General features: G+C 55.5%; 1 protein-coding gene across 1 annotated transcript in view; it reads right to left on the bottom strand.

The window, feature by feature from the left end:
* Positions 1-835: 835 nt before the first annotated feature.
* LOC116445736 (neuroblast differentiation-associated protein AHNAK-like) overlaps positions 836-25391 on the bottom strand; it is a 67280-nt gene continuing 42724 nt past the window's right edge. Inside the window, exon 7 of the mRNA XM_032112669.1 lies at positions 836-25261. Coding sequence (XP_031968560.1) covers positions 1823-25261 — 23439 coding nt within the window. The 3' untranslated portion in view covers positions 836-1822. The remainder of the gene's footprint in view (positions 25262-25391) is intronic.

The following is a 25391-nucleotide window of genomic DNA, read 5'->3' as shown; positions in this document are numbered from 1 at the left end:
TTGAGTTTAAAATCTCTTTTGACAGGAGGAAAAGGGACAGCAAAACTTCAGTTCTGGACAGGAGGAGAGCTGACTTCAGGTTGCTCAGGGAACTAGTGAGTAAAGTCCCCTGGGAAAATGTTTTTGTATTTGAGGGGATTGTTCTGCTCTGCTTTGCACTGGGGCAGCCTCACCTGGAGCCCTGTGAGCAGTTTTGGGTGCCACAATAAAAGACTTTAGAGAGCATCCAAAGGAGGCCACAAGGATGGTGAAGGGTCTGGATGGGAAGCTATATGAGGAGTGGGTGAGGTCACTTGGTCTGTTTAGCCTGGAGGAGACTGAGGGCAGAGCTCACTGGGATCTTCAACCCCCTCATGAGGGCCAATGGAGGGGAAGGTACCAATTTCTTCACTCTCATGGCCAGTGTCAGGACCTGAGGAAATGGCTGGAGCTGAGTCATGAGGGGTTTAGGATGTATGTTAGGAAAAGGTTTCTCACCTAAAGGGTGTTTGAGCACTGGAACAGGCTCCCCAGGGTAGTGGTCACAGCCCCAAGTCTGACAGAGTTCAAAAAGCCTTTGGACAGCGCTCTCAGGCACATGGTGTGAGTCTTGGGGTGTCCTATGCAGAGCTGGGAGCGGGATTCAAGGATCCTGACAGGTCCCTTCCAACTCAACATATTCTATGATTCGGTTTGGGATTGTAATGAGTGAAAAGTCTCCATTACCCCTATATTTTGGGACTGTGCTGTCATTAATCATCCACCTCAGCAGACAGTGAAGTACATGCAAACTTCTGCAAATTTAAGCTGGCATTTTCAGAATCAGAAATGTCAGTAACTCACACTACTCAAGTTATTATTCGTATGGTGAGTTTATTGTGAATTAAGAATACAGAGTGTTTTAATGGTACATGTGAAGGCTGTCACATATGCACTCTGGTTTTCACTGTGCACTTGAGAGAAGCATTAATATAAACAAAGAAGCAAATAATTATATACACCTCCTTTCCCAGAAAATCTCTGAAGCAATTCCACCAGTGGGGCAGATCATTCAAAGCATTAAACTATCCCATAAGTATATACATTAAAATTTATTTATCCACATTTGAATAATATTCTTTGTAAGCATGTTTTATTCTGGTATCTTACAAACATGATTTAGTTACATGTTTTTTGGTCTTGGAATTAATCTGTTGGGTTTTGCTGTTTTTTTTTTTTTAATTATTGTAAGGCTAACTATGACCCACCACAATAATAAAAAAATGAGAGGAGAGGAAGAGGCAAAGCATTAGTCTCTCTACACTAGTATTTAATTCTTATTTTGTATTTTAGAATGTTTGTGGAATATACATACTACCTTAGCTGAAATAAAGAAAAACATTTTAATAACAAAGCAAAGTAGATCAAAAAAGTCCAAAATCTAAACAGGTAAGTATAGTTCTCATAGTACTAGTTTATAACCCGTTCTAGAAATAATCTGTAATCTAAATATAACTGGTGTGTTTTGAGAAGCCTATTTAACAAGTCTTTTGCTGTCCTTGAGGCTTTCAATGATTTACTTTCATGGTTCAGGTATCTACTCAGACTTTGCTCACAGACTCATGGGCTCCTCTGTGCCTGTCATAATTGTTGCCTTTGGGGTAGATTTGGAGAAATCACTATTTTTATTAGTGTACAATCTAGTACATCTATGTAATTGAAAATTTAAATATGGTGAATTCTGTTCAAGTTTTCATGAAACCAGCTTTGGGGTTTAATTTTCAGTTAGTAGAAAATTAAGAAAACGTTCTCTTCTGTACATATGGATGATTCTGTTTTCATTGAGGATTGAGAAAATACAACTTCATTTGGTTTTATCTCCAACAATATTAGATTTACTATCTTTTTCTTCCTCCAACAAGATTAGTTCAGTTCTTGCTGAAGATGTCACAATAGATGAGGCCCCGTCAATTTCAGCTTTTTCACCCTCTCCTATTTCTTTAGGTGATAAGCTTTCTTGCGCATCAAAAAACACATCTGGTTTATCTGTTGGGCTGTCTTCATCTGAGAGGCTCCCCTCTTTATGACCCACCTCTTCTTTGTCAACTGACTTAGCCTTTTTGGAAGGAGATGTGAAACCAAGCTTGGGAAGTCTAAACCATCCAGCTTTTTCAGCCTGCTTAGAGGAATCATCTGATGTGTCAGCAGGTTTCACATCTTCTGGAACTGATTTTTTTATTTCTGGTTTTGCATCTGTGCTTGTTTCATCCCCAGAAGATGAAAAGCCAATACTTGGAAGCCAAAATTTGAATCTTCCAGGAGATCTTTTACTATCAATCTTTTCTTTCTCATTGGTTATGTCTTTTTCTTCACCTTCCACTGCTTCAACTACATCTTCATCTTTAGAGAGAGGAGCTGCTGTTATTCCCTCTGGTGATTTTTCAGGAAAACTCTCTTCTTTACTGGAACACTTTACTTCAGCAGCAGATGTTTTTAACTTTGTCAAACTTACTTTTCCTCTAGATTCTTCAGACTCATGGTGTGGTTTGTCAGATAGTTTAAGCTCAGCACTGGCAGTTCTCTGTGCTGCCACTCCGAGGCTTTCACCAGCACCTGTAGGTTTTCTCACTGACGAACCTCCTGGCGGAGATGGCTGCTGGACCAGCACTTCTAAATCACTGTGTGATTCAGGCAACTTCGTCTTGAGCAATGAGAATCCCAAAGTAGCAGTTTTGACCTCTGATGACAGAATCTCTGATTCTTTCAGTATTTCAGTAGTGTAAATCTCACACCTCTCAATAGCAACATGTTCAGGTTCTACTTTCTCACTTACTTCTTGGCCCTCTATATGAGACCAATGAATGTCTTGCCCTGCACTTGAGAGTGAGGACTCTATGGTAGCTGTCATTTGTGCTGTTTTAATGTCAGGTTCAGTCAGCGTAACAATTTTGCTTTTTGCTTTTTGAATACCCCCCTCTAGAGCTCCTGGTGTTTCTCTGGGGATAGCAGAGCTTGCTTGCAGTTGCACTACTTCAATGTCAGTACTACAGCCCTTTGGATCTGTTTCCACTTTTGACAGTAAAACATCAGCTTCAATTGGGAGAGTTCTGAAAGTGAATCTTGGTATTTTTAGTTTGGGAATTCTTACACTTACTTCTGGGACACCTTGTGTTTGGTCCATTGTTTCCCCTGTTACTCTGGCAGATGCTTCCGTATGATCTTGAGCTGGACTTTTCAGGCCAATAGATCCTTCTGGTTTTCTTAACTGCATTTCTGCTGTGCCTATTCCACTTTTAGGTGCTGAATCAGCTTCTGACTTTGGAAAATTGGTGTCATCTTCAAACCCCTTGATTTCTGAATGCAACATTCCAAACTTTGGAATCTTAAACTTGTATGCTTTAATTTTACTCGTTTCTGCTCTGTCTTCTACTTGCACTTCCACTCCTGCAGACACATCCTTTTCAACACTTTTCACTTGAAATTTCATTTCAGGTTCTACTCTAGTAATTTTAACATCTGTCTTCACTGTCGGGACTTCTACCTTTAGATCTTCCAGCTTAGCAGTAACATAAGTACCATCTTCTGATCCTTTTGTAGTAAACGAAGTCTTCTTTAATTGACTTTCTTCACAGTCTTTTCCTATGATTTTCACCTCACCCTTTATCTTTCCCTTTTTACTTGCTGCCTCTTTATTTTGAATATCTAGCTCTTCCTTTGGAAGACTGACATGTGTTTTCTTCTGTGTTTCATCCAGAGTAATTTCAGTTGATGATGGTTTGCCTCCTAATCCTGATGTCTCTAACTTCATGGAACTTTCTACCTTTGGGACTTCTATGTCCTGTGATTTGCCTTTATGCTCTGGAAAAGTCAGAGTACATGTAGGAAACCTATTTGTTGAACTCTTGTGTTTGTCAGTTTCTGAAGCACTTGCGTGTGATTTAGGCAACTCTGCTGCAGACACTGTGATATCTGAAGTATGTCCTTCAGCACTGCACTTAACTACGTCTTCGTAAGTTTCAGTTTTTGGAATATTCACTCTACTATCTGTTCTTTCTGTGGATAATGAAATATCTCCTTCCATCTTTGGCAAGCTAACATCAGAACTCTTCACAGAATCTGCTAATTTTTGAATCCCCTCTTTTCCAATAGTAATTTCAGCAGCTGCATGTGGTAATGAGAAGGTACTTTCAGGAATACTTGTTTCAGTTTGTATTTTTGCAGAAGGAATAGTTTCCTGAGCTTTTCCCATATTTTTTTCAATATCAGCATCACTTTTTTTTTCCTTTAAGGATGACCTGCCAAATGCAGGTATTCTGAATTTTGGCATTTTGAACCATCCCTGATGTTCTTCAGTCTGAACTTCTCCAGCTTTTATTTCATGTTCTTTTAATTTGATTTCCTTTTCCTCAAAACTCTCACTAACTCCCTCTGGTTTAGACACTGACTGGGTGCTTGTGTCTACCTTTGTATCTTCAATGCCACCCATCAGAGCTTGGGGTGTTTTTATCTTATCATCAACTAGTCCAGGATCTGCCATATCAGGTGTAGGTTCTGACTGTGGAACTCCCACAGCAATGTCAGCAATTTCATTTGTCGTTTTTAGCTGGGGTAGCTCAGCTTCTATAGTTGGAGAGCTGATCTCTGTCTCTGGGCCTTTCCCTTTTATTAGGGAGATTCCAAACTTCGGCTTCTGGAATTTGGGCATTTTAATCTTCCCTTCAGGACCTTCCAATTTCACTTGTCTTCCATCCACAACTGATGAGCTTTCTGTTAATATATCAGGGCTCTTCAAATTAACTGAAGCTTCTCCTTTGGGGAGCTTAATACCTGTTTTTTGAATGCTATATTCATTGGTAGAATTTAAGTCAAGCTGTTGAAAACTCCCCTCTGAGGGAGTCAAAGAAGCATCAATCTTTGCTGAGCTGACTGTCATTTCAGTTTTAGAGGCTTCAGTTTCTATTCTGGAAAACTCCGGAGTGTGGACTTTAGTGTCAGCCAGTTTTATGCTTATTTGTGCCCCTTCTATGGTCCATTCAGGATGACTTTTTTCTATATCAGGTATCTTAATTGAATCATCGCCCTCTATTTCTGTTTTAGGAAGATGAGCATCAGCTTCAACTTTTGGTGAACGAGACTGAGATTTTGGAACCTTGATCTTGGAGAGTGAAATTTTAGGCATGACAAATTGAGGCTTTTTAATTGGACTTTTTTGTTCAGCTTTTCCTGCAGATATTTCCAGATCAAGGTCTGGCCCACTACCATGATCATCAGTTGCAGTTCCTTTCATTTCTGTGTCTATTCTGCTTGACATGACAGCAAGCTTTTGGTCTTCCAAATCTCCTCCAGAACCTGATTTAACACTTGCTTCCTTCTTTGGTGACCAACTGAAGGATGGAAGTTTGAATTTTGGCATTTTGAAATGTCCTTCTTTCTCCTCTCCATCTCCATCTTGCTTTATTTCCCCCTTGATTTTTACTGCTGCATCTGAATCCTGAATATCACTATCTGTTTTTGGAATAGAAATGTCAGCTGATGGGAGGTGAGCATCAACCTCTGATGCCTTACTGTCAGTTTTGGTCATTTTGACTTCAGGGCTGTAAGTCTCTGTTCCAGTGCCACATTCCACCTCCAAGTTTGGTGCTTCAACAGCAATGTCAGATATTTCTACTGTTGCTTTTAGTTGGGGAACCTTGATTTCTGATTTAGATTGACCAACATCCTTTTCTGACCCTTTCCCTTTAGAAAGTGTAATTCCTACCTTTGGCATTTGGAATTTAGACATTTTTGTTTTCACTTCAGAACCTTCAGCTTTTATTTCTACATCACCCACAGCAATTTCACTTGATGTTCTTTCAACACTTTTGTCAGGACTCTTCACCTCAAGCGAACCTTCAGTTATCATCTTAATATCTGAGGTGGAGAGGCTGGCATCAGCAGCAGCAGCTGATTTCAGTGTAAACCCATCTTCTTCACAGGTAGGAAGTGTGACCTCACCTGTAGGCATGCTAATATCCATCTCTATTTTGGGAGCTTTGGCTTCTGGTTTGGAAAATTCCGAAGTTGGGACTGTAACTTTTGGAACTTTTATGCCCAGTCCTGCCCCTTCTCCACTACTCCCTTTCTCAGATTTCTGAACAGAAACAACTTCTTTTTCTTGTTTGGGTCCAGAAACATCAGTTTCCAGGATGGGCAGAGAGACTTGGACTTTCTGACCCTTAATTTTAGGGAATGAGATCTTTGGCATGGTAAATTGGGACTTCTTGGTTTTGACCTTTTCACCATCTTTTTCTGCTGTATCAAATTCTGCATGGAGGTATTGATTCTCAGGAGTAAGAAAAGTTAATTCAGATCCTGTGTCTCCAGATAAAGTAGACAAAGTGGGTCCTTCCAGATGTTCCTCAGTGTGAGAAGGAGCAATAGCTTCTTTCTTTGGTGACCACCTAAATGAAGGTAGTTTGAATTTTGATGATTTAAATTTGTTTTCCTTCTCCTCAGTACCTTTCTCTCCTGAAACTACTTCCTGCTCTGCCTTGCACTCTAAATCTGAGCCATGGATTTCTGCTTCTAATTTTGGCAAGGTAACCTCCATTGGTGAGAAATTTGGATCCATTGTTGGTGCATCCAGAACAACTTCAAGTGAAGGCTTACGCAACTTTACACCAAGTTGGGCATCAGAGATTTGAGCTGGTTTTTCAATATCAGGATCAGTCATATCAGATGTTATCCTTCCCTTGGAAATTTCAGATTCCATGTTGGAAACAATGTCACTTTCAGATGCTTTTCCCTTAGATCGAATTCTGAATTTAGGTTTTCGGAATTTAGGAATTTTAACTGTGATCTCTGTGTCAACCAAAGATATTTCAGCAGATGTTGTTTTACCTTCTAGCTTTGGACCTCCTTGCTCCTCAGAACCATCTTCACTTAAAATTTCAAAATCCGAAAGATTTTCATCAACAGGAGATGCTATTTTTGATTGAGATTCTGTTAGATTAATTTGGTATTTAGTAAGAGTAATATCCCCTTTATGTAATGAGGACTCCACATCAATTTTAGATGAACTCACTTCAGCTTTAGAGAAACCAATGCTAGGAACTCTGAATTTGGTACTTTTAGAGACACTATCACCCTTAATGTCAGAAAAAGGTTTAGATCCAACACTCTCTGAAGGAAGTGAAGTGTCCTCTGTTGAAGAATAACAAAGAGTTTCTGAAACGGTAAGATCAACTCCAGATTGGTTTTCTATATCAGGTTTGAAACTTTTAGACAGAGAAATTTTAGGCATTCTAAATAAAGAGCTTCGAGATTTACCCATTTCATCCTCTTTACTGGAGGAAGAATCTAGGGGAATGTCAAAAGTGGACGCTTGGACCTCAGATTCAGGAGAGGTCATATCCAATTCAGCAGCTCCCGAGGGCACCGTCACTTGAGGCTCCTTGAGGCTGACTTCCACCTCGGCGGCCACAGTGCCCTTGGCCTCTCTGCTGCTGGACCAGCCAAAGGAAGGCATGCCGAACTTGGGCATCTTGAACTTGCTGTCCTTGGTCTTGGCGGCCTCCTTCTCTGGGGCTTTGACTTCCCCTTCCAGGCCGAGGGAGGCCTCGGGTGCCTGCAGGTCGACGCTGGACTCCGGAAGGGTGACGTCGACGGAGGGCAGGCTGATGTCCACCTTGGGAGCTTTGATATCAGCTTTTGGCATTTTGAGGGAGGGCTTCTCCAGCTTCCAGCCGGCGCCTTCGGTCTTGGCACCAGGGACGTCGGCTTTGAGGCCCAGCGCGGGGCCCTCCCCTGCGGCTGTCACGGTGGCGGAGGGGAGGTCGAGCTCTGCGCTGGGCAGGCTGACCTCAGCTGCGGGCGCTTCGGCCTTGGGGGAGGACACTGCGAATTTGGGCTTGTCGAACTTGGGCATCTTGAGCTTGCCTTTGAGGCCCGCGCCTTCCAGCTCGAGCTTGGCTTCGGCGGAGGGGGCTTTGAGGTCTATGTCGGGCGCCTGGAGCTCGAGGGAGCCTTCGACGGAGGGCAGCTTGACGTCGGGGGCCGCGATGCTGATGTCGGCGTCGCCGGCCTTGAGCTCTGCCTGCGGGAGGCTGACATCTGCATCCAGTTTGGGAGCCTTGATGGTGGGCTTGGAGAAGACCACGCTGGGCACCTTGACTTTGGGCATGTGTATTTTCATGCCACCGCCCTCAGGTTTTCCAGCGGCCACCTCCAGGCTGGCTTCGGCCTCGGGGCCCTGCAGGGCGACTTCGCCCTCCTGGCCTTTGGGCAGCGAGACGTCGGCCTTGGGCAGGCTGACCTGGGTGTGGGGAGCTTTGACTTTGGGCAGCTTGACGCTGGGCATCTTGATGTCGGGCATCTTGAATCGGCCTTTCTCGCCCTCTGTTGCTACGGCGGCCGTCTCGACGGTCACCTCCACGCCGGGCACTTGGATCTCGGCCTCGGGCAGGGTCACGTCCACTTCGGCGGCTCCCGAGGGCGCTGTCACTTGAGGCTCCTTGAGGCTGACGTCCACCTCGGCGGCCACGGTGCCCTTGGCCTCTCTGCTGCTGGACCAGCCAAAGGAAGGCATGCCGAACTTGGGCATCTTGAACTTGCTGTCCTTGGTCTTGGCGGCCTCCTTCTCTGGGGCTTTGACTTCCCCTTCCAGGCCGAGGGAGGCCTCGGGTGCCTGCAGGTCGACGCTGGCCTCCGGAAGGGTGACGTCGACGGAGGGCAGGCTGATGTCCACCTTGGGAGCTTTGATATCAGCTTTTGGCATTTTGAGGGAGGGCTTCTCCAGCTTCCAGCCGGCGCCTTCGGTCTTGGCACCAGGGACGTCGGCTTTGAGGCCCAGCGCGGGGCCCTCCCCTGCGGCTGTCACGGTGGCGGAGGGGAGGTCGAGCTCTGCGCTGGGCAGGCTGACCTCAGCTGCGGGCGCTTCGGCCTTGGGGGAGGACACTGCGAATTTGGGCTTGTCGAACTTGGGCATCTTGAGCTTGCCTTTGAGGCCCGCGCCTTCCAGCTCGAGCTTGGCTTCGGCGGAGGGGGCTTTGAGGTCTATGTCGGGCGCCTGGAGCTCGAGGGAGCCTTCGACGGAGGGCAGCTTGACGTCGGGGGCCGCGATGCTGATGTCGGCGTCGCCGGCCTTGAGCTCTGCCTGCGGCAGGCTGACATCTGCATCCAGTTTGGGAGCCTTGATGGTGGGCTTGGAGAAGACCACGCTGGGCACCTTGACTTTGGGCATGTGTATTTTCATGCCACCGCCCTCAGGTTTTCCAGCGGCCACCTCCAGGCTGGCTTCGGCCTCGGGGCCCTGCAGGGCGACTTCGCCCTCCTGGCCTTTGGGCAGCGAGACGTCGGCCTTGGGCAGGCTGACCTGGGCGTGGGGAGCTTTGACTTTGGGCAGCTTGACGCTGGGCATCTTGACGTCGGGCATCTTGAATCGGCCTTTCTCGCCCTCTGTTGCTACGGCGGCCGTCTCGACGGTCACCTCCACGCCGGGCACTTGGATCTCGGCCTCGGGCAGGGTCACGTCCACTTCGGCGGCTCCCGAGGGCACCGTCACTTGAGGCTCCTTGAGGCTGACGTCCACCTCGGCGGCCGCAGTGCCCTTGGCCTCTCTGCTGCTGGACCAGCCAAAGGAAGGCATGCCGAACTTGGGCATCTTGAACTTGCTGTCCTTGGTCTTGGCGGCCTCCTTCTCTGGGGCTTTGACTTCCCCTTCCAGGCCGAGGGAGGCCTCGGGTGCCTGCAGGTCGACGCTGGACTCCGGAAGGGTGACGTCGACGGAGGGCAGGCTGATGTCCACCTTGGGAGCTTTGATATCAGCTTTTGGCATTTTGAGGGAGGGCTTCTCCAGCTTCCAGCCGGCGCCTTCGGTCTTGGCACCAGGGACGTCGGCTTTGAGGCCCAGCGCGGGGCCCTCCCCTGCGGCTGTCACGGTGGCGGAGGGGAGGTCGAGCTCTGCGCTGGGCAGGCTGACCTCAGCTGCGGGCGCTTCGGCCTTGGGGGAGGACACTGCGAATTTGGGCTTGTCGAACTTGGGCATCTTGAGCTTGCCTTTGAGGCCCGCGCCTTCCAGCTCGAGCTTGGCTTCGGCGGAGGGGGCTTTGAGGTCTATGTCGGGCGCCTGGAGCTCGAGGGAGCCTTCGACGGAGGGCAGCTTGACGTCGGGGGCCGCGATGCTGATGTCGGCGTCGCCGGCCTTGAGCTCTGCCTGCGGGAGGCTGACATCTGCATCCAGTTTGGGAGCCTTGATGGTGGGCTTGGAGAAGACCACGCTGGGCACCTTGACTTTGGGCATGTGTATTTTCATGCTGCCGCCCTCAGGTTTTCCAGCGGCCACCTCCAGGCTGGCTTCGGCCTCGGGGCCCTGCAGGGCGACTTCGCCCTCCTGGCCTTTGGGCAGCGAGACGTCGGCCTTGGGCAGGCTGACCTGGGTGTGGGGAGCTTTGACTTTGGGCAGCTTGACGCTGGGCATCTTGACGTCGGGCATCTTGAATCGGCCTTTCTCGCCCTCTGTTGCTACGGCGGCCGTCTCGATGGTCACCTCCACGCCGGGCACTTGGATCTCGGCCTCGGGCAGGGTCACGTCCACTTCGGCGGCTCCCGAGGGCACCGTCACTTGAGGCTCCTTGAGGCTGACGTCCACCTCGGCGGCCATAGTGCCCTTGGCCTCTCTGCTGCTGGACCAGCCAAAGGAAGGCATGCCGAACTTGGGCATCTTGAACTTGCTGTCCTTGGTCTTGGCGGCCTCCTTCTCTGGGGCTTTGACTTCCCCTTCCAGGCCGAGGGAGGCCTCGGGTGCCTGCAGGTCGACGCTGGCCTCCGGAAGGGTGACGTCGACGGAGGGCAGGCTGATGTCCACCTTGGGAGCTTTGATATCAGCTTTTGGCATTTTGAGGGAGGGCTTCTCCAGCTTCCAGCCGGCGCCTTCGGTCTTGGCACCAGGGACGTCGGCTTTGAGGCCCAGCGCGGGGCCCTCCCCTGCGGCTGTCACGGTGGCGGAGGGGAGGTCGAGCTCTGCGCTGGGCAGGCTGACCTCAGCTGCGGGCGCTTCGGCCTTGGGGGAGGACACTGCGAATTTGGGCTTGTCGAACTTGGGCATCTTGAGCTTGCCTTTGAGGCCCGCGCCTTCCAGCTCGAGCTTGGCTTCGGCGGAGGGGGCTTTGAGGTCTATGTCGGGCGCCTGGAGCTCGAGGGAGCCTTCGACGGAGGGGAGCTTGACGTCGGGGGCCGCGATGCTGATGTCGGCGTCGCCGGCCTTGAGCTCTGCCTGCGGGAGGCTGACATCTGCATCCAGTTTGGGAGCCTTGATGGTGGGCTTGGAGAAGACCACGCTGGGCACCTTGACTTTGGGCATGTGTATTTTCATGCTGCCGCCCTCAGGTTTTCCAGTGGCCACCTCCAGGCTGGCTTCGGCCTCGGGGCCCTGCAGGGCGACTTCGCCCTCCTGGCCTTTGGGCAGCGAGACGTCAGCCTTGGGCAGGCTGACCTGGGCGTGGGGAGCTTTGACTTTGGGCAGCTTGACGCTGGGCATCTTGACGTCGGGCATCTTGAATCGGCCTTTCTCGCCCTCTGTTGCTACGGCAGCCGTCTCGACGGTCACCTCCACGCCGGGCACTTGGATCTCGGCCTCGGGCAGGGTCACGTCCACTTCGGCGGCTCCCGAGGGCACCGTCACTTGAGGCTCCTTGAGGCTGACGTCCACCTCGGCGGCCACAGTGCCCTTGGCCTCTCTGCTGCTGGACCAGCCAAAGGAAGGCATGCCGAACTTGGGCATCTTGAACTTGCTGTCCTTGGTCTTGGCGGCCTCCTTCTCTGGGGCTTTGACTTCCCCTTCCAGGCCGAGGGAGGCCTCGGGTGCCTGCAGGTCGACGCTGGACTCCGGAAGGGTGACGTCGACGGAGGGCAGGCTGATGTCCACCTTGGGAGCTTTGATATCAGCTTTTGGCATTTTGAGGGAGGGCTTCTCCAGCTTCCAGCCGGCGCCTTCGGTCTTGGCACCAGGGACGTCGGCTTTGAGGCCCAGCGCGGGGCCCTCCCCTGCGGCTGTCACGGTGGCGGAGGGGAGGTCAAGCTCTGCGCTGGGCAGGCTGACCTCAGCTGCGGGCGCTTCGGCCTTGGGGGAGGACACTGCGAATTTGGGCTTGTCGAACTTGGGCATCTTGAGCTTGCCTTTGAGGCCCGCGCCTTCCAGCTCGAGCTTGGCTTCGGCGGAGGGGGCTTTGAGGTCTATGTCGGGCGCCTGGAGCTCGAGGGAGCCTTCGACGGAGGGCAGCTTGACGTCGGGGGCCGCGATGCTGATGTCGGCGTCGCCGGCCTTGAGCTCTGCCTGCGGGAGGCTGACATCTGCATCCAGTTTGGGAGCCTTGATGGTGGGCTTGGAGAAGACCACGCTGGGCACCTTGACTTTGGGCATGTGTATTTTCATGCTGCCGCCCTCAGGTTTTCCAGTGGCCACCTCCAGGCTGGCTTCGGCCTCGGGGCCCTGCAGGGCGACTTCGCCCTCCTGGCCTTTGGGCAGCGAGACGTCAGCCTTGGGCAGGCTGACCTGGGCGTGGGGAGCTTTGACTTTGGGCAGCTTGACGCTGGGCATCTTGACGTCGGGCATCTTGAATCGGCCTTTCTCGCCCTCTGTTGCTACGGCAGCCGTCTCGACGGTCACCTCCACGCCGGGCACTTGGATCTCGGCCTCGGGCAGGGTCACGTCCACTTCGGCGGCTCCCGAGGGCACCGTCACTTGAGGCTCCTTGAGGCTGACGTCCACCTCGGCGGCCACAGTGCCCTTGGCCTCTCTGCTGCTGGACCAGCCAAAGGAAGGCATGCCGAACTTGGGCATCTTGAACTTGCTGTCCTTGGTCTTGGCGGCCTCCTTCTCTGGGGCTTTGACTTCCCCTTCCAGGCCGAGGGAGACCTCGGGTGCCTGCAGGTCGACGCTTGCCTCCGGAAGGGTGACGTCGACGGAGGGCAGGCTGATGTCCACCTTGGGAGCTTTGATATCAGCTTTTGGCATTTTGAGGGAGGGCTTCTCCAGCTTCCAGCCGGCGCCTTCGGTCTTGGCACCAGGGACGTCGGCTTTGAGGCCCAGCGCGGGGCCCTCCCCTGCGGCTGTCACGGTGGCGGAGGGGAGGTCGAGCTCTGCGCTGGGCAGGCTGACCTCAGCTGCGGGCGCTTCGGCCTTGGGGGAGGACACTGCGAATTTGGGCTTGTCGAACTTGGGCATCTTGAGCTTGCCTTTGAGGCCCGCGCCTTCCAGCTCGAGCTTGGCTTCGGCGGAGGGGGCTTTGAGGTCTATGTCGGGCGCCTGGAGCTCGAGGGAGCCTTCGACGGAGGGCAGCTTGACGTCGGGGGCCGCGATGCTGATGTCGGCGTCGCCGGCCTTGAGCTCTGCCTGCGGGAGGCTGACATCTGCATCCAGTTTGGGAGCCTTGATGGTGGGCTTGGAGAAGACCACGCTGGGCACCTTGACTTTGGGCATGTGTATTTTCATGCTGCCGCCCTCAGGTTTTCCAGCGGCCACCTCCAGGCTGGCTTCGGCCTCGGGGCCCTGCAGGGCGACTTCGCCCTCCTGGCCTTTGGGCAGCGAGACGTCGGCCTTGGGCAGGCTGACCTGGGCGTGGGGAGCTTTGACTTTGGGCAGCTTGACGCTGGGCATCTTGACGTCGGGCATCTTGAATCGGCCTTTCTCGCCCTCTGCTGCTACGCCGCCCGTCTCGACGGTCACCTCCACGCCGGGCACTAGGATCTCGGCCTCGGGCAGGGTCACGTCCACTTCGGCGGCTCCCGAGGGCACCGTCACTTGAGGCTCCTTGAGGCTGACGTCCACCTCGGCGGCCGCAGTGCCCTTGGCCTCTCTGCTGCTGGACCAGCCAAAGGAAGGCATGCCGAACTTGGGCATCTTGAACTTGCTGTCCTTGGTCTTGGCGGCCTCCTTCTCTGGGGCTTTGACTTCCCCTTCCAGGCCGAGGGAGGCCTCGGGTGCCTGCAGGTCGACGCTGGACTCCGGAAGGGTGACGTCGACGGAGGGCAGGCTGATGTCCACCTTGGGAGCTTTGATATCAGCTTTTGGCATTTTGAGGGAGGGCTTCTCCAGCTTCCAGCCGGCGCCTTCGGTCTTGGCACCAGGGACGTCGGCTTTGAGGCCCAGCGCGGGGCCCTCCCCTGCGGCTGTCACGGTGGCGGAGGGGAGGTCGAGCTCTGCGCTGGGCAGGCTGACCTCAGCTGCGGGCGCTTCGGCCTTGGGGGAGGACACTGCGAATTTGGGCTTGTCGAACTTGGGCATCTTGAGCTTGCCTTTGAGGCCCGCGCCTTCCAGCTCGAGCTTGGCTTCGGCGGAGGGGGCTTTGAGGTCTATGTCGGGCGCCTGGAGCTCGAGGGAGCCTTCGACGGAGGGCAGCTTGACGTCGGGGGCCGCGATGCTGATGTCGGCGTCGCCGGCCTTGAGCTCTGCCTGCGGGAGGCTGACATCTGCATCCAGTTTGGGAGCCTTGATGGTGGGCTTGGAGAAGACCACGCTGGGCACCTTGACTTTGGGCATGTGTATTTTCATGCTGCCGCCCTCAGGTTTTCCAGCGGCCACCTCCAGGCTGGCTTCGGCCTCGGGGCCCTGCAGGGCGACTTCGCCCTCCTGGCCTTTGGGCAGCGAGACGTCAGCCTTGGGCAGGCTGACCTGGGCGTGGGGAGCTTTGACTTTGGGCAGCTTGACGCTGGGCATCTTGACGTCGGGCATCTTGAATCGGCCTTTCTCGCCCTCTGTTGCTACGGCAGCCGTCTCGACGGTCACCTCCACGCCGGGCACTTGGATCTCGGCCTCGGGCAGGGTCACGTCCACTTCGGCGGCTCCCGAGGGCACCGTCACTTGAGGCTCCTTGAGGCTGACGTCCACCTCGGCGGCCACAGTGCCCTTGGCCTCTCTGCTGCTGGACCAGCCAAAGGAAGGCATGCCGAACTTGGGCATCTTGAACTTGCTGTCCTTGGTCTTGGCGGCCTCCTTCTCTGGGGCTTTGACTTCCCCTTCCAGGCCGAGGGAGACCTCGGGTGCCTGCAGGTCGACGCTTGCCTCCGGAAGGGTGACGTCGACGGAGGGCAGGCTGATGTCCACCTTGGGAGCTTTGATATCAGCTTTTGGCATTTTGAGGGAGGGCTTCTCCAGCTTCCAGCCGGCGCCTTCGGTCTTGGCACCAGGGACGTCGGCTTTGAGGCCCAGCGCGGGGCCCTCCCCTGCGGCTGTCACGGTGGCGGAGGGGAGGTCGAGCTCTGCGCTGGGCAGGCTGACCTCAGCTGCGGGCGCTTCGGCCTTGGGGGAGGACACTGCGAATTTGGGCTTGTCGAACTTGGGCATCTTGAGCTTGCCTTTGAGGCCCGCGCCTTCCAGCTCGAGCTTGGCTTCGGCGGAGGGGGCTTTGAGGTCTATGTCGGGCGCCTGGAGCTCGAGGGAGCCTTCGACGGAGGGCAGCTTGACGTCGGGGGCCGCGATGCTGATGTCGGCGTCGCCGGCCTTGAGCTCTGCCTGCGGGAGGCTGACATCTGCATCCAGTTTGGGAGCCTTGATGGTGGGCTTGGAGAAGACCACGCTGGGCACCTTGACTTTGGGCATGTGTATTTTCATGCTGCCGCCCTCAGGTTTTCCAGCGGCCACCTCCAGGCTGGCTTCGGCCTCGGGGCCCTGCAGGGCGACTTCGCCCTCCTGGCCTTTGGGCAGCGAGACGTCGGCCTTGGGCAGGCTGACCTGGGTGTGGGGAGCTTTGACTTTGGGCAGCTTGACGCTGGGCATCTTGACGTCGGGCATCTTGAATCGGCCTTTCTCGCCCTCTGCTGCTACGGTGGCCGTCTCGACGGTCACCTCCACGCCGGGCACTTGGATCTCGGCCTTGGGCAGGGTCACGTCCACTTCGGCGGCTCCCGAGGGCACCGTCACTTGAGGCTCCTTGAGGCTGACGTCCACCTCGGCGGCCACAGTGCCCTTGGCCTCTCTGCTGCTGGACCAGCCAAAGGAAGGCATGCCGAACTTGGGCATCTTGAACTTGCTGTCCTTGGTCTTGGCGGCCTCCTTCTCTGGGGCTTTGACTTCCCCTTCCAGGCCGAGGGAGGCCTCGGGTGCCTGCAGGTCGACGCTGGCCTCCGGAAGGGTGACGTCGACGGAGGGCAGGCTGATGTCCACCTTGGGAGCTTTGATATCAGCTTTTGGCATTTTGAGGGAGGGCTTCTCCAGCTTCCAGCCGGCGCCTTCGGTCTTGGCACCAGGGACGTCGGCTTTGAGGCCCAGCGCGGGGCCCTCCCCTGCGGCTGTCACGGTGGCGGAGGGGAGGTCGAGCTCTGCGCTGGGCAGGCTGACCTCAGCTGCGGGTGCTTCGGCCTTGGGGGAGGACACTGCGAATTTGGGCTTGTCGAACTTGGGCATCTTGAGCTTGCCTTTGAGGCCCGCGCCTTCCAGCTCGAGCTTGGCTTCGGCGGAGGGGGCTTTGAGGTCTATGTCGGGCGCCTGGAGCTCGAGGGAGCCTTCGACGGAGGGCAGCTTGACGTCGGGAGCCGCGATGCTGATGTCGGCGTCGCCGGCCTTGAGCTCTGCCTGCGGGAGGCTGACATCTGCATCCAGTTTGGGAGCCTTGATGGTGGGCTTGGAGAAGACCACGCTGGGCACCTTGACTTTGGGCATGTGTATTTTCATGCTGCCGCCCTCAGGTTTTCCAGCGGCCACCTCCAGGCTGGCTTCGGCCTCGGGGCCCTGCAGGGCAACTTCGCCCTCCTGGCCTTTGGGCAGCGAGACGTCAGCCTTGGGCAGGCTGACCTGGGCGTGGGGAGCTTTGACTTTGGGCAGCTTGACGCTGGGCATCTTGACGTCGGGCATCTTGAATCGGCCTTTCTCACCCTCTGCTGCTACGGTGGCCGTCTCGACGGTCACCTCCACGCCGGGCACTTGGATCTCGGCCTCGGGCAGGGTCACGTCCACTTCGGCGGCTCCCGAGGGCACCGTCACTTGAGGCTCCTTGAGGCTGACGTCCACCTCGGCGGCCACAGTGCCCTTGGCCTCTCTGCTGCTGGACCAGCCAAAGGAAGGCATGCCGAACTTGGGCATCTTGAACTTGCTGTCCTTGGTCTTGGCGGCCTCCTTCTCTGGGGCTTTGACTTCCCCTTCCAGGCCGAGGGAGACCTCGGGTGCCTGCAGGTCGACGCTTGCCTCCGGAAGGGTGACGTCGACGGAGGGCAGGCTGATGTCCACCTTGGGAGCTTTGATATCAGCTTTTGGCATTTTGAGGGAGGGCTTCTCCAGCTTCCAGCCGGCGCCTTCGGTCTTGGCACCAGGGACGTCGGCTTTGAGGCTCAGCGCGGGGCCCTCCCCTGCGGCTGTCACGGTGGCGGAGGGGAGGTCGAGCTCTGCGCTGGGCAGGCTGACCTCAGCTGCGGGTGCTTCGGCCTTGGGGGAGGACACTGCGAATTTGGGCTTGTCGAACTTGGGCATCTTGAGCTTGCCTTTGAGGCCCGCGCCTTCCAGCTCGAGCTTGGCTTCGGCGGAGGGGGCTTTGAGGTCTATGTCGGGCGCCTGGAGCTCGAGGGAGCCTTCGACGGAGGGCAGCTTGACGTCGGGGGCCGCGATGCTGATGTCGGCGTCGCCGGCCTTGAGCTCTGCCTGCGGGAGGCTGACATCTGCATCCAGTTTGGGAGCCTTGATGGTGGGCTTGGAGAAGACCACGCTGGGCACCTTGACTTTGGGCATGTGTATTTTCATGCCACCGCCCTCAGGTTTTCCAGCGGCCACCTCCAGGCTGGCTTCGGCCTCGGGGCCCTGCAGGGTGACTTCGCCCTCCTGGCCTTTGGGCAGCGAGACGTCGGCCTTGGGCAGGCTGACCTGGGTGTGGGGAGCTTTGACTTTGGGCAGCTTGACGCTGGGCATCTTGACGTCGGGCATCTTGAATCGGCCTTTCTCGCCCTCTGCTGCTACGGCGGCCGTCTCGACGGTCACCTCCACGCCGGGCACTTGGATCTCGGCCTTGGGCAGGGTCACGTCCACTTCGGCGGCTCCCGAGGGCACCGTCACTTGAGGCTCCTTGAGGCTGACGTCCACCTCGGCGGCCACAGTGCCCTTGGCCTCTCTGCTGCTGGACCAGCCAAAGGAAGGCATGCCGAACTTGGGCATCTTGAACTTGCTGTCCTTGGTCTTGGCGGCCTCCTTCTCTGGGGCTTTGACTTCCCCTTCCAGGCCGAGGGAGGCCTCGGGTGCCTGCAGGTCGACGCTGGCCTCCGGAAGGGTGACGTCGACGGAGGGCAGGCTGATGTCCACCTTGGGAGCTTTGATATCAGCTTTTGGCATTTTGAGGGAGGGCTTCTCCAGCTTCCAGCCGGCGCCTTCGGTCTTGGCACCAGGGACGTCGGCTTTGAGGCCCAGCGCGGGGCCCTCCCCTGCGGCTGTCACGGTGGCGGAGGGGAGGTCGAGCTCTGCGCTGGGCAGGCTGACCTCAGCTGCGGGTGCTTCGGCCTTGGGGGAGGACACTGCGAATTTGGGCTTGTCGAACTTGGGCATCTTGAGCTTGCCTTTCAGGCCCGCGCCTTCCAGCTCGAGCTTGGCTTCGGCGGAGGGGGCTTTGAGGTCTATGTCGGGCGCCTGGAGCTCGAGGGAGCCTTCGACGGAGGGCAGCTTGACGTCGGGAGCCGCGATGCTGATGTCGGCGTCGCCGGCCTTGAGCTCTGCCTGCGGGAGGCTGACATCTGCATCCAGTTTGGGAGCCTTGATGGTGGGCTTGGAGAAGACCACGCTGGGCACCTTGACTTTGGGCATGTGTATTTTCATGCTGCCGCCCTCAGGTTTTCCAGCGGCCACCTCCAGGCTGGCTTCGGCCTCGGGGCCCTGCAGGGCGACTTCGCCCTCCTGGCCTTTGGGCAGCGAGACGTCGGCCTTGGGCAGGCTGACCTGGGCGTGGGGAGCTTTGACTTTGGGCAGCTTGACGCTGGGCATCTTGACGTCGGGCATCTTGAATCGGCCTTTCTCGCCCTCTGCTGCTACGCCGCCCGTCTCGACGGTCACCTCCACGCCGGGCACTTGGATCTCGGCCTCGGGCAGGGTCACGTCCACTTCGGCGGCTCCTGAGGGCACCGTCACTTGAGGCTCCTTGAGGCTGACGTCCACCTCGGCGGCCACAGTGCCCTTGGCCTCTCTGCTGCTGGACCAGCCAAAGGAAGGCATGCCGAACTTGGGCATCTTGAACTTGCTGTCCTTGGTCTTGGCGGCCTCCTTCTCTGGGGCTTTGACTTCCCCTTCCAGGCCGAGGGAGGCCTCAGGTGCCTGCAGGTCGACGCTGGCCTCCGGAAGGGTGACGTCGACGGAGGGCAGGCTGATGTCCACCTTGGGAGCTTTGATATCAGCTTTTGGCATTTTGAGGGAGGGCTTCTCCAGCTTCCAGCCGGCGCCTTCGGTCTTGGCACCAGGGACGTCGGCTTTGAGGCCCAGCGCGGGGCCCTCCCCTGCGGCTGTCACGGTGGCGGAGGGGAGGTCGAGCTCTGCGCTGGGCAGGCTGACCTCAGCTGCGGGCGCTTCGGCCTTGGGGGAGGACATTGCGAATTTGGGCTTGTCGAACTTGGGCATCTTGAGCTTGCCTTTGAGGCCCGCGCCTTCCAGCTCGAGCTTGGCTTCGGCGGAGGGGGCTTTGAGGTCTATGTCGGGCGCCTGGAGCTCAAGGGAGCCTTCGACGGAGGGCAGCTTGGCGTCGGGAGCCGCGATGCTGATGTCGGTGTCGCCGGCCTTGAGCTCTGCCTGCGGCAGGCTGACATCTGCATCCAGTTTGGGAGCCTTGATGGTGGGCTTGGAGAAGACCACGCTGGGCACCTTGACTTTGGGCATGTGTATTTTCATGCTGCCGCCCTCAGGTTTTCCAGCGGCCACCTCCAGGCTGGCTTCGGCCTCGGGGCCCTGCAGGGCGACTTCGCCCTCCTGGCCTTTGGGCAGCGAGACGTCGGCCTTGGGCAGGCTGACCTGGGCGTGGGGAGCTTTGACTTTGGGCAGCTTGACGCTGGGCATCTTGACGTCGGGCATCTTGAATCGGCCTTTCTCGCCCTCTGCTGCTACGGCGGCCGTCTCGACGGTCACCTCCACGCTGGGCACTTGGATCTCGGCCTCGGGCAGGGTCACGTCCACTTCGGCGGCTCCCGAGGGCACCGTCACTTGAGGCTCCTTGAGGCTGACGTCCACCTCGGCGGCCACAGTGCCCTTGGCCTCTCTGCTGCTGGACCAGCCAAAGGAAGGCATGCCGAACTTGGGCATCTTGAACTTGCTGTCCTTGGCCTTGGCGGCCTCCTTCTCTGGGGCTTTGACTTCCCCTTCCAGGCCGAGGGAGGCCTCGGGTGCCTGCAGGTCGACGCTGGCCTCCGGAAGGGTGACGTCGACGGAGGGCAGGCTGATGTCCACCTTGGGAGCTTTGATATCAGCTTTTGGCATTTTGAGGGAGGGCTTCTCCAGCTTCCAGCCGGCGCCTTCGGTCTTGGCACCAGGGACGTCGGCTTTGAGGCCCAGCGCGGGGCCCTCCCCTGCGGCTGTCACGGTGGCGGAGGGGAGGTCGAGCTCTGCGCTGGGCAGGCTGACCTCAGCTGCGGGCGCTTCGGCCTTGGGGGAGGACATTGCGAATTTGGGCTTGTCGAACTTGGGCATCTTGAGCTTGCCTTTCAGGCCCGCGCCTTCCAGCTCGAGCTTGGCTTCGGCGGAGGGGGCTTTGAGGTCTATGTCGGGCGCCTGGAGCTCGAGGGAGCCTTCGACGGAGGGCAGCTTGGCGTCGGGAGCCGCGATGCTGATGTCGGTGTCGCCGGCCTTGAGCTCTGCCTGCGGGAGGCTGACATCTGCATCCAGTTTGGGAGCCTTGATGGTGGGCTTGGAGAAGACCACGCTGGGCACCTTGACTTTGGGCATGTGTATTTTCATGCCGCCGCCCTCAGGTTTTCCAGCGGCCACCTCCAGGCTGGCTTCGGCCTCGGGGCCCTGCAGGGCGACTTCGCCCTCCTGGCCTTTGGGCAGCGAGACGTCGGCCTTGGGCAGGCTGACCTGGGTGTGGGGAGCTTTGACTTTGGGCAGCTTGACGCTGGGCATCTTGACGTCGGGCATCTTGAATCGGCCTTTCTCACCCTCTGCTGCTACGGTGGCCGTCTCGACGGTCACCTCCACGCCGGGCACTTGGATCTCGGCCTCGGGCAGGGTCACGTCCACTTCGGCGGCTCCCGAGGGCACCGTCACTTGAGGCTCCTTGAGGCTGACGTCCACCTCGGCGGCCACAGTGCCCTTGGCCTCTCTGCTGCTGGACCAGCCAAAGGAAGGCATGCCGAACTTGGGCATCTTGAACTTGCTGTCCTTGGTCTTGGCGGCCTCCTTCTCTGGGGCTTTGACTTCCCCTTCCAGGCCGAGGGAGGCCTCGGGTGCCTGCAGGTCGACGCTGGCCTCCGGAAGGGTGACGTCGACGGAGGGCAGGCTGATGTCCACCTTGGGAGCTTTGATATCAGCTTTTGGCATTTTGAGGGAGGGCTTCTCCAGCTTCCAGCCGGCGCCTTCGGTCTTGGCACCAGGGACGTCGGCTTTGAGGCCCAGCGCGGGGCCCTCCCCTGCGGCTGTCACGGTGGCGGAGGGGAGGTCGAGCTCTGCGCTGGGCAGGCTGACCTCAGCTGCGGGCGCTTCGGCCTTGGGGGAGGACATTGCGAATTTGGGCTTGTCGAACTTGGGCATCTTGAGCTTGCCTTTGAGGCCCGCGCCTTCCAGCTCGAGCTTGGCTTCGGCGGAGGGGGCTTTGAGGTCTATGTCGGGCGCCTGGAGCTCGAGGGAGCCTTCGACGGAGGGCAGCTTGACGTCGGGGGCCGCGATGCTGATGTCGGCGTCGCCGGCCTTGAGCTCTGCCTGCGGCAGGCTGACATCTGCATCCAGTTTGGGAGCCTTGATGGTGGGCTTGGAGAAGACCACGCTGGGCACCTTGACTTTGGGCATGTGTATTTTCATGCCGCCGCCCTCAGGTTTTCCAGCGGCCACCTCCAGGCTGGCTTCGGCCTCGGGGCCCTGCAGGGCGACTTCGCCCTCCTGGCCTTTGGGCAGCGAGACGTCGGCCTTGGGCAGGCTGACCTGGGCGTGGGGAGCTTTGACTTTGGGCAGCTTGACGCTGGGCATCTTGACGTCGGGCATCTTGAATCGGCCTTTCTCGCCCTCTGCTGCTACGCCGCCCGTCTCGACGGTCACCTCCACGCCGGGCACTTGGATCTCGGCCTCGGGCAGGGTCACGTCCACTTCGGCGGCTCCCGAGGGCACCGTCACTTGAGGCTCCTTGAGGCTGACGTCCACCTCGGCGGCCACAGTGCCCTTGGCCTCTCTGCTGCTGGACCAGCCAAAGGAAGGCATGCCGAACTTGGGCATCTTGAACTTGCTGTCCTTGGTCTTGACGGCCTCCTTCTCTGGGGCTTTGACTTCCCCTTCCAGGCCGAGGGAGGCCTCGGGTGCCTGCAGGTCGACGCTGGCCTCCGGAAGGGTGACGTCGACGGAGGGCAGGCTGATGTCCACCTTGGGAGCTTTGATATCAGCTTTTGGCATTTTGAGGGAGGGCTTCTCCAGCTTCCAGCCGGCGCCTTCGGTCTTGGCACCAGGGACGTCGGCTTTGAGGCCCAGCGCGGGGCCCTCCCCTGCGGCTGTCACGGTGGCGGAGGGGAGGTCGAGCTCTGCGCTGGGCAGGCTGACCTCAGCTGCGGGCGCTTCGGCCTTGGGGGAGGACACTGCGAATTTGGGCTTGTCGAACTTGGGCATCTTGAGCTTGCCTTTCAGGCCCGCGCCTTCCAGCTCAAGCTTGGCTTCGGCGGAGGGGGCTTTGAGGTCTATGTCGGGCGCCTGGAGCTCGAGGGAGCCTTCGACGGAGGGCAGCTTGACGTCGGGGGCCGCGATGCTGATGTCGGCGTCGCCGGCCTTGAGCTCTGCCTGCGGGAGGCTGACATCTCCATCCAGTTTGGGAGCCTTGATGGTGGGCTTGGAGAAGACCACGCTGGGCACCTTGACTTTGGGCATGTGTATTTTCATGCTGCCACCCTCAGGTTTTCCAGCGGCCACCTCCAGGCTGGCTTCGGCCTCGGGGCCCTGCAGGGCGACTTCGCCCTCCTGGCCTTTGGGCAGCGAGACGTCGGCCTTGGGCAGGCTGACCTGGGTGTGGGGAGCTTTGACTTTGGGCAGCTTGACGCTGGGCATCTTGACGTCGGGCATCTTGAATCGGCCTTTCTCGCCCTCTGCTGCTACGCCGCCCGTCTCGACGGTCACCTCCACGCCGGGCACTTGGATCTCGGCCTCGGGCAGGGTCACGTCCACTTCGGCGGCTCCTGAGGGCACCGTCACTTGAGGCTCCTTGAGGCTGACGTCCACCTCGGCGGCCACAGTGCCCTTGGCCTCTCTGCTGCTGGACCAGCCAAAGGAAGGCATGCCGAACTTGGGCATCTTGAACTTGCTGTCCTTGGTCTTGGCGGCCTCCTTCTCTGGGGCTTTGACTTCCCCTTCCAGGCCGAGGGCGGCCTGAGGCGCCTGCAGGTCAACGCAGGTCTCCGGAAGGGTGACGTCGACGGAGGGCAGGCTGATGTCCACCTTGGGAGCTTTGATATCAGATTGTGTATTTTCTGACATTTCCTCTTTTTGTTTTGATTTTTTACTGAAATCACTCTTCTCTATTTCAGTATCAGGTTTTGAAATCAAGATATTTCCTTTTGCTTCTTCAATACTAGTTTTCATTTGGGAAGGTTTCATAATTATTTTTTTTGGACTTGGCAACTGGACTTCTGGCTTTTGTTTTATGTTGTTTTCATTTAGTTTTCCTTTGGATATCTCTATTTCTGTTTCAGCACTTGGAACCTTAATTTCTCCTGTTGGTCCACATACCTCAAGTCCTCCTGTTTTTTCTAATATTTGCTCTTTTCCTTCCCTTTCAGTTATCTGTCCTTCAGTTTGGTCTGTTTCTTCCTTGGTAGTCGACCAGGTAAATGTAGGGAATTTTAACTTTGGCAATCTGAATTTGCTTTCTTTCCCCTCTGTATCTTTTTCTCCTGTCTTCATTCCAATTTCTATGTTTAAGGCCTTGTCATTTGTGGGCATGCCATCTTCCTCCACCTGTTCTTTTTTTACTCTATCTTCTGTGTCCTCTCTGCTTCCTTCTCTTGTTATTTTCATGTCAGTTTTAGGTGTTTTGGCCATTTTGAATGATGGCATTTGTATTTTCCAAGTAGATACTTCTGATTCTGCATCTGGCATATGAGTTTTCACATCGAAATTCCTGCTGTTCTCTGAAGTCATATCAGCTCTTTTTTCTGGTACTGACTGTGGAACATCACTTCCCTTTTTGGTGGTGTCAGTCTCTGTCTCTTTTCTTTTGGGCATGGAAATTCCAAAATTTATTTTCTGAATATTTAGTTTTTGTGTGTCGTCTTCTGCTTGTTTTTCTCCTGTTTCCAGTGTGTCAGATGTCTGTAATTCTGCTTTAGCAGTGCCTATTTCTAGGCCTTTTACCTGTACAGATCCTTTAGCTGTGTGACCCATCGCATCTATGTTAATTTCACTTTCTCCATCTTTTTTATCTGCTGGTCCTTTCTGTTTCTTTTTTCGGGATTTTGATGAGGCTTGTGGTGATTTTTTAGTTGGGCTTACTTTCAGATCAGCTATTTCTAAGCTGGGCTTTGGTATCTCTGTTGTTATGTCTGGTACTTCAGGTACACTAAATTTTGATGTTGCTTCCTTGTCTTTTTCTTTTTTAATGCTTATTTCAACTTCAGGGTATTGTTTTACATGAGATGGAATGCCGTTTTTCATATCTTTTAACTCTTTTGTTAATGTTTCATGTACCTCCCCTGTTTTTATTTCATAAGCAGGAGATGTGGTATATTCAACAGTTAAGATTTCAGGATTTTCCAGGCTTATATCATCTTTATGTATTTTTTCTCTTCCAGAGATCAGTGTAGTTTTTATTTCTTTTTTTTGCTTCTCTTGTTCTGTTTTGGACCTGTGCATTCTGAATCCAATGCTAGGGAACTTCAGCTTCCTTTGGCTTCCTTTTTTCTCTTTGGTATGGACTTCTTGTGGAAATTGAGACTCTGTGTCTGTGCTTGTAGGGGAAATATCCTGTGTAGCAGGCTCATATGCATCTGATGTACTATGAGATCTTCTGTGCCTCAATATCTTTTTATTTTTGATTGATTGAAATTTTGGCCATGATAATCGATCTTTTTTAGGTCTCTTACTTCTTCCTACCCTTTGGCTTACAATTAATGTTTCCCTGTCTTCTTCTGAAATGGCTTTTCCTGAAACATGCAGTGTTTCTTCAGGAATGCTCTCACTGAGTTCTTTTTCCTAAAAGAACAAATAGTAGTCAGAAGATTAGAAGTAACCTAAATACAGGTGCAACTGAAAATAAAAAACATACTATAAAATAAGTAGAAAAATGTTCTTTTTATTACTCATATCTACTTGTTATATAAAA

This window comes from Corvus moneduloides, chromosome 6 (assembly GCF_009650955.1).
Source record: "Corvus moneduloides isolate bCorMon1 chromosome 6, bCorMon1.pri, whole genome shotgun sequence".
NCBI lineage: Eukaryota > Metazoa > Chordata > Aves > Passeriformes > Corvidae > Corvus > Corvus moneduloides.
Note: the sequence above shows the minus strand (reverse complement) of the source record. Positions and strands in the feature narration are given on the sequence as shown.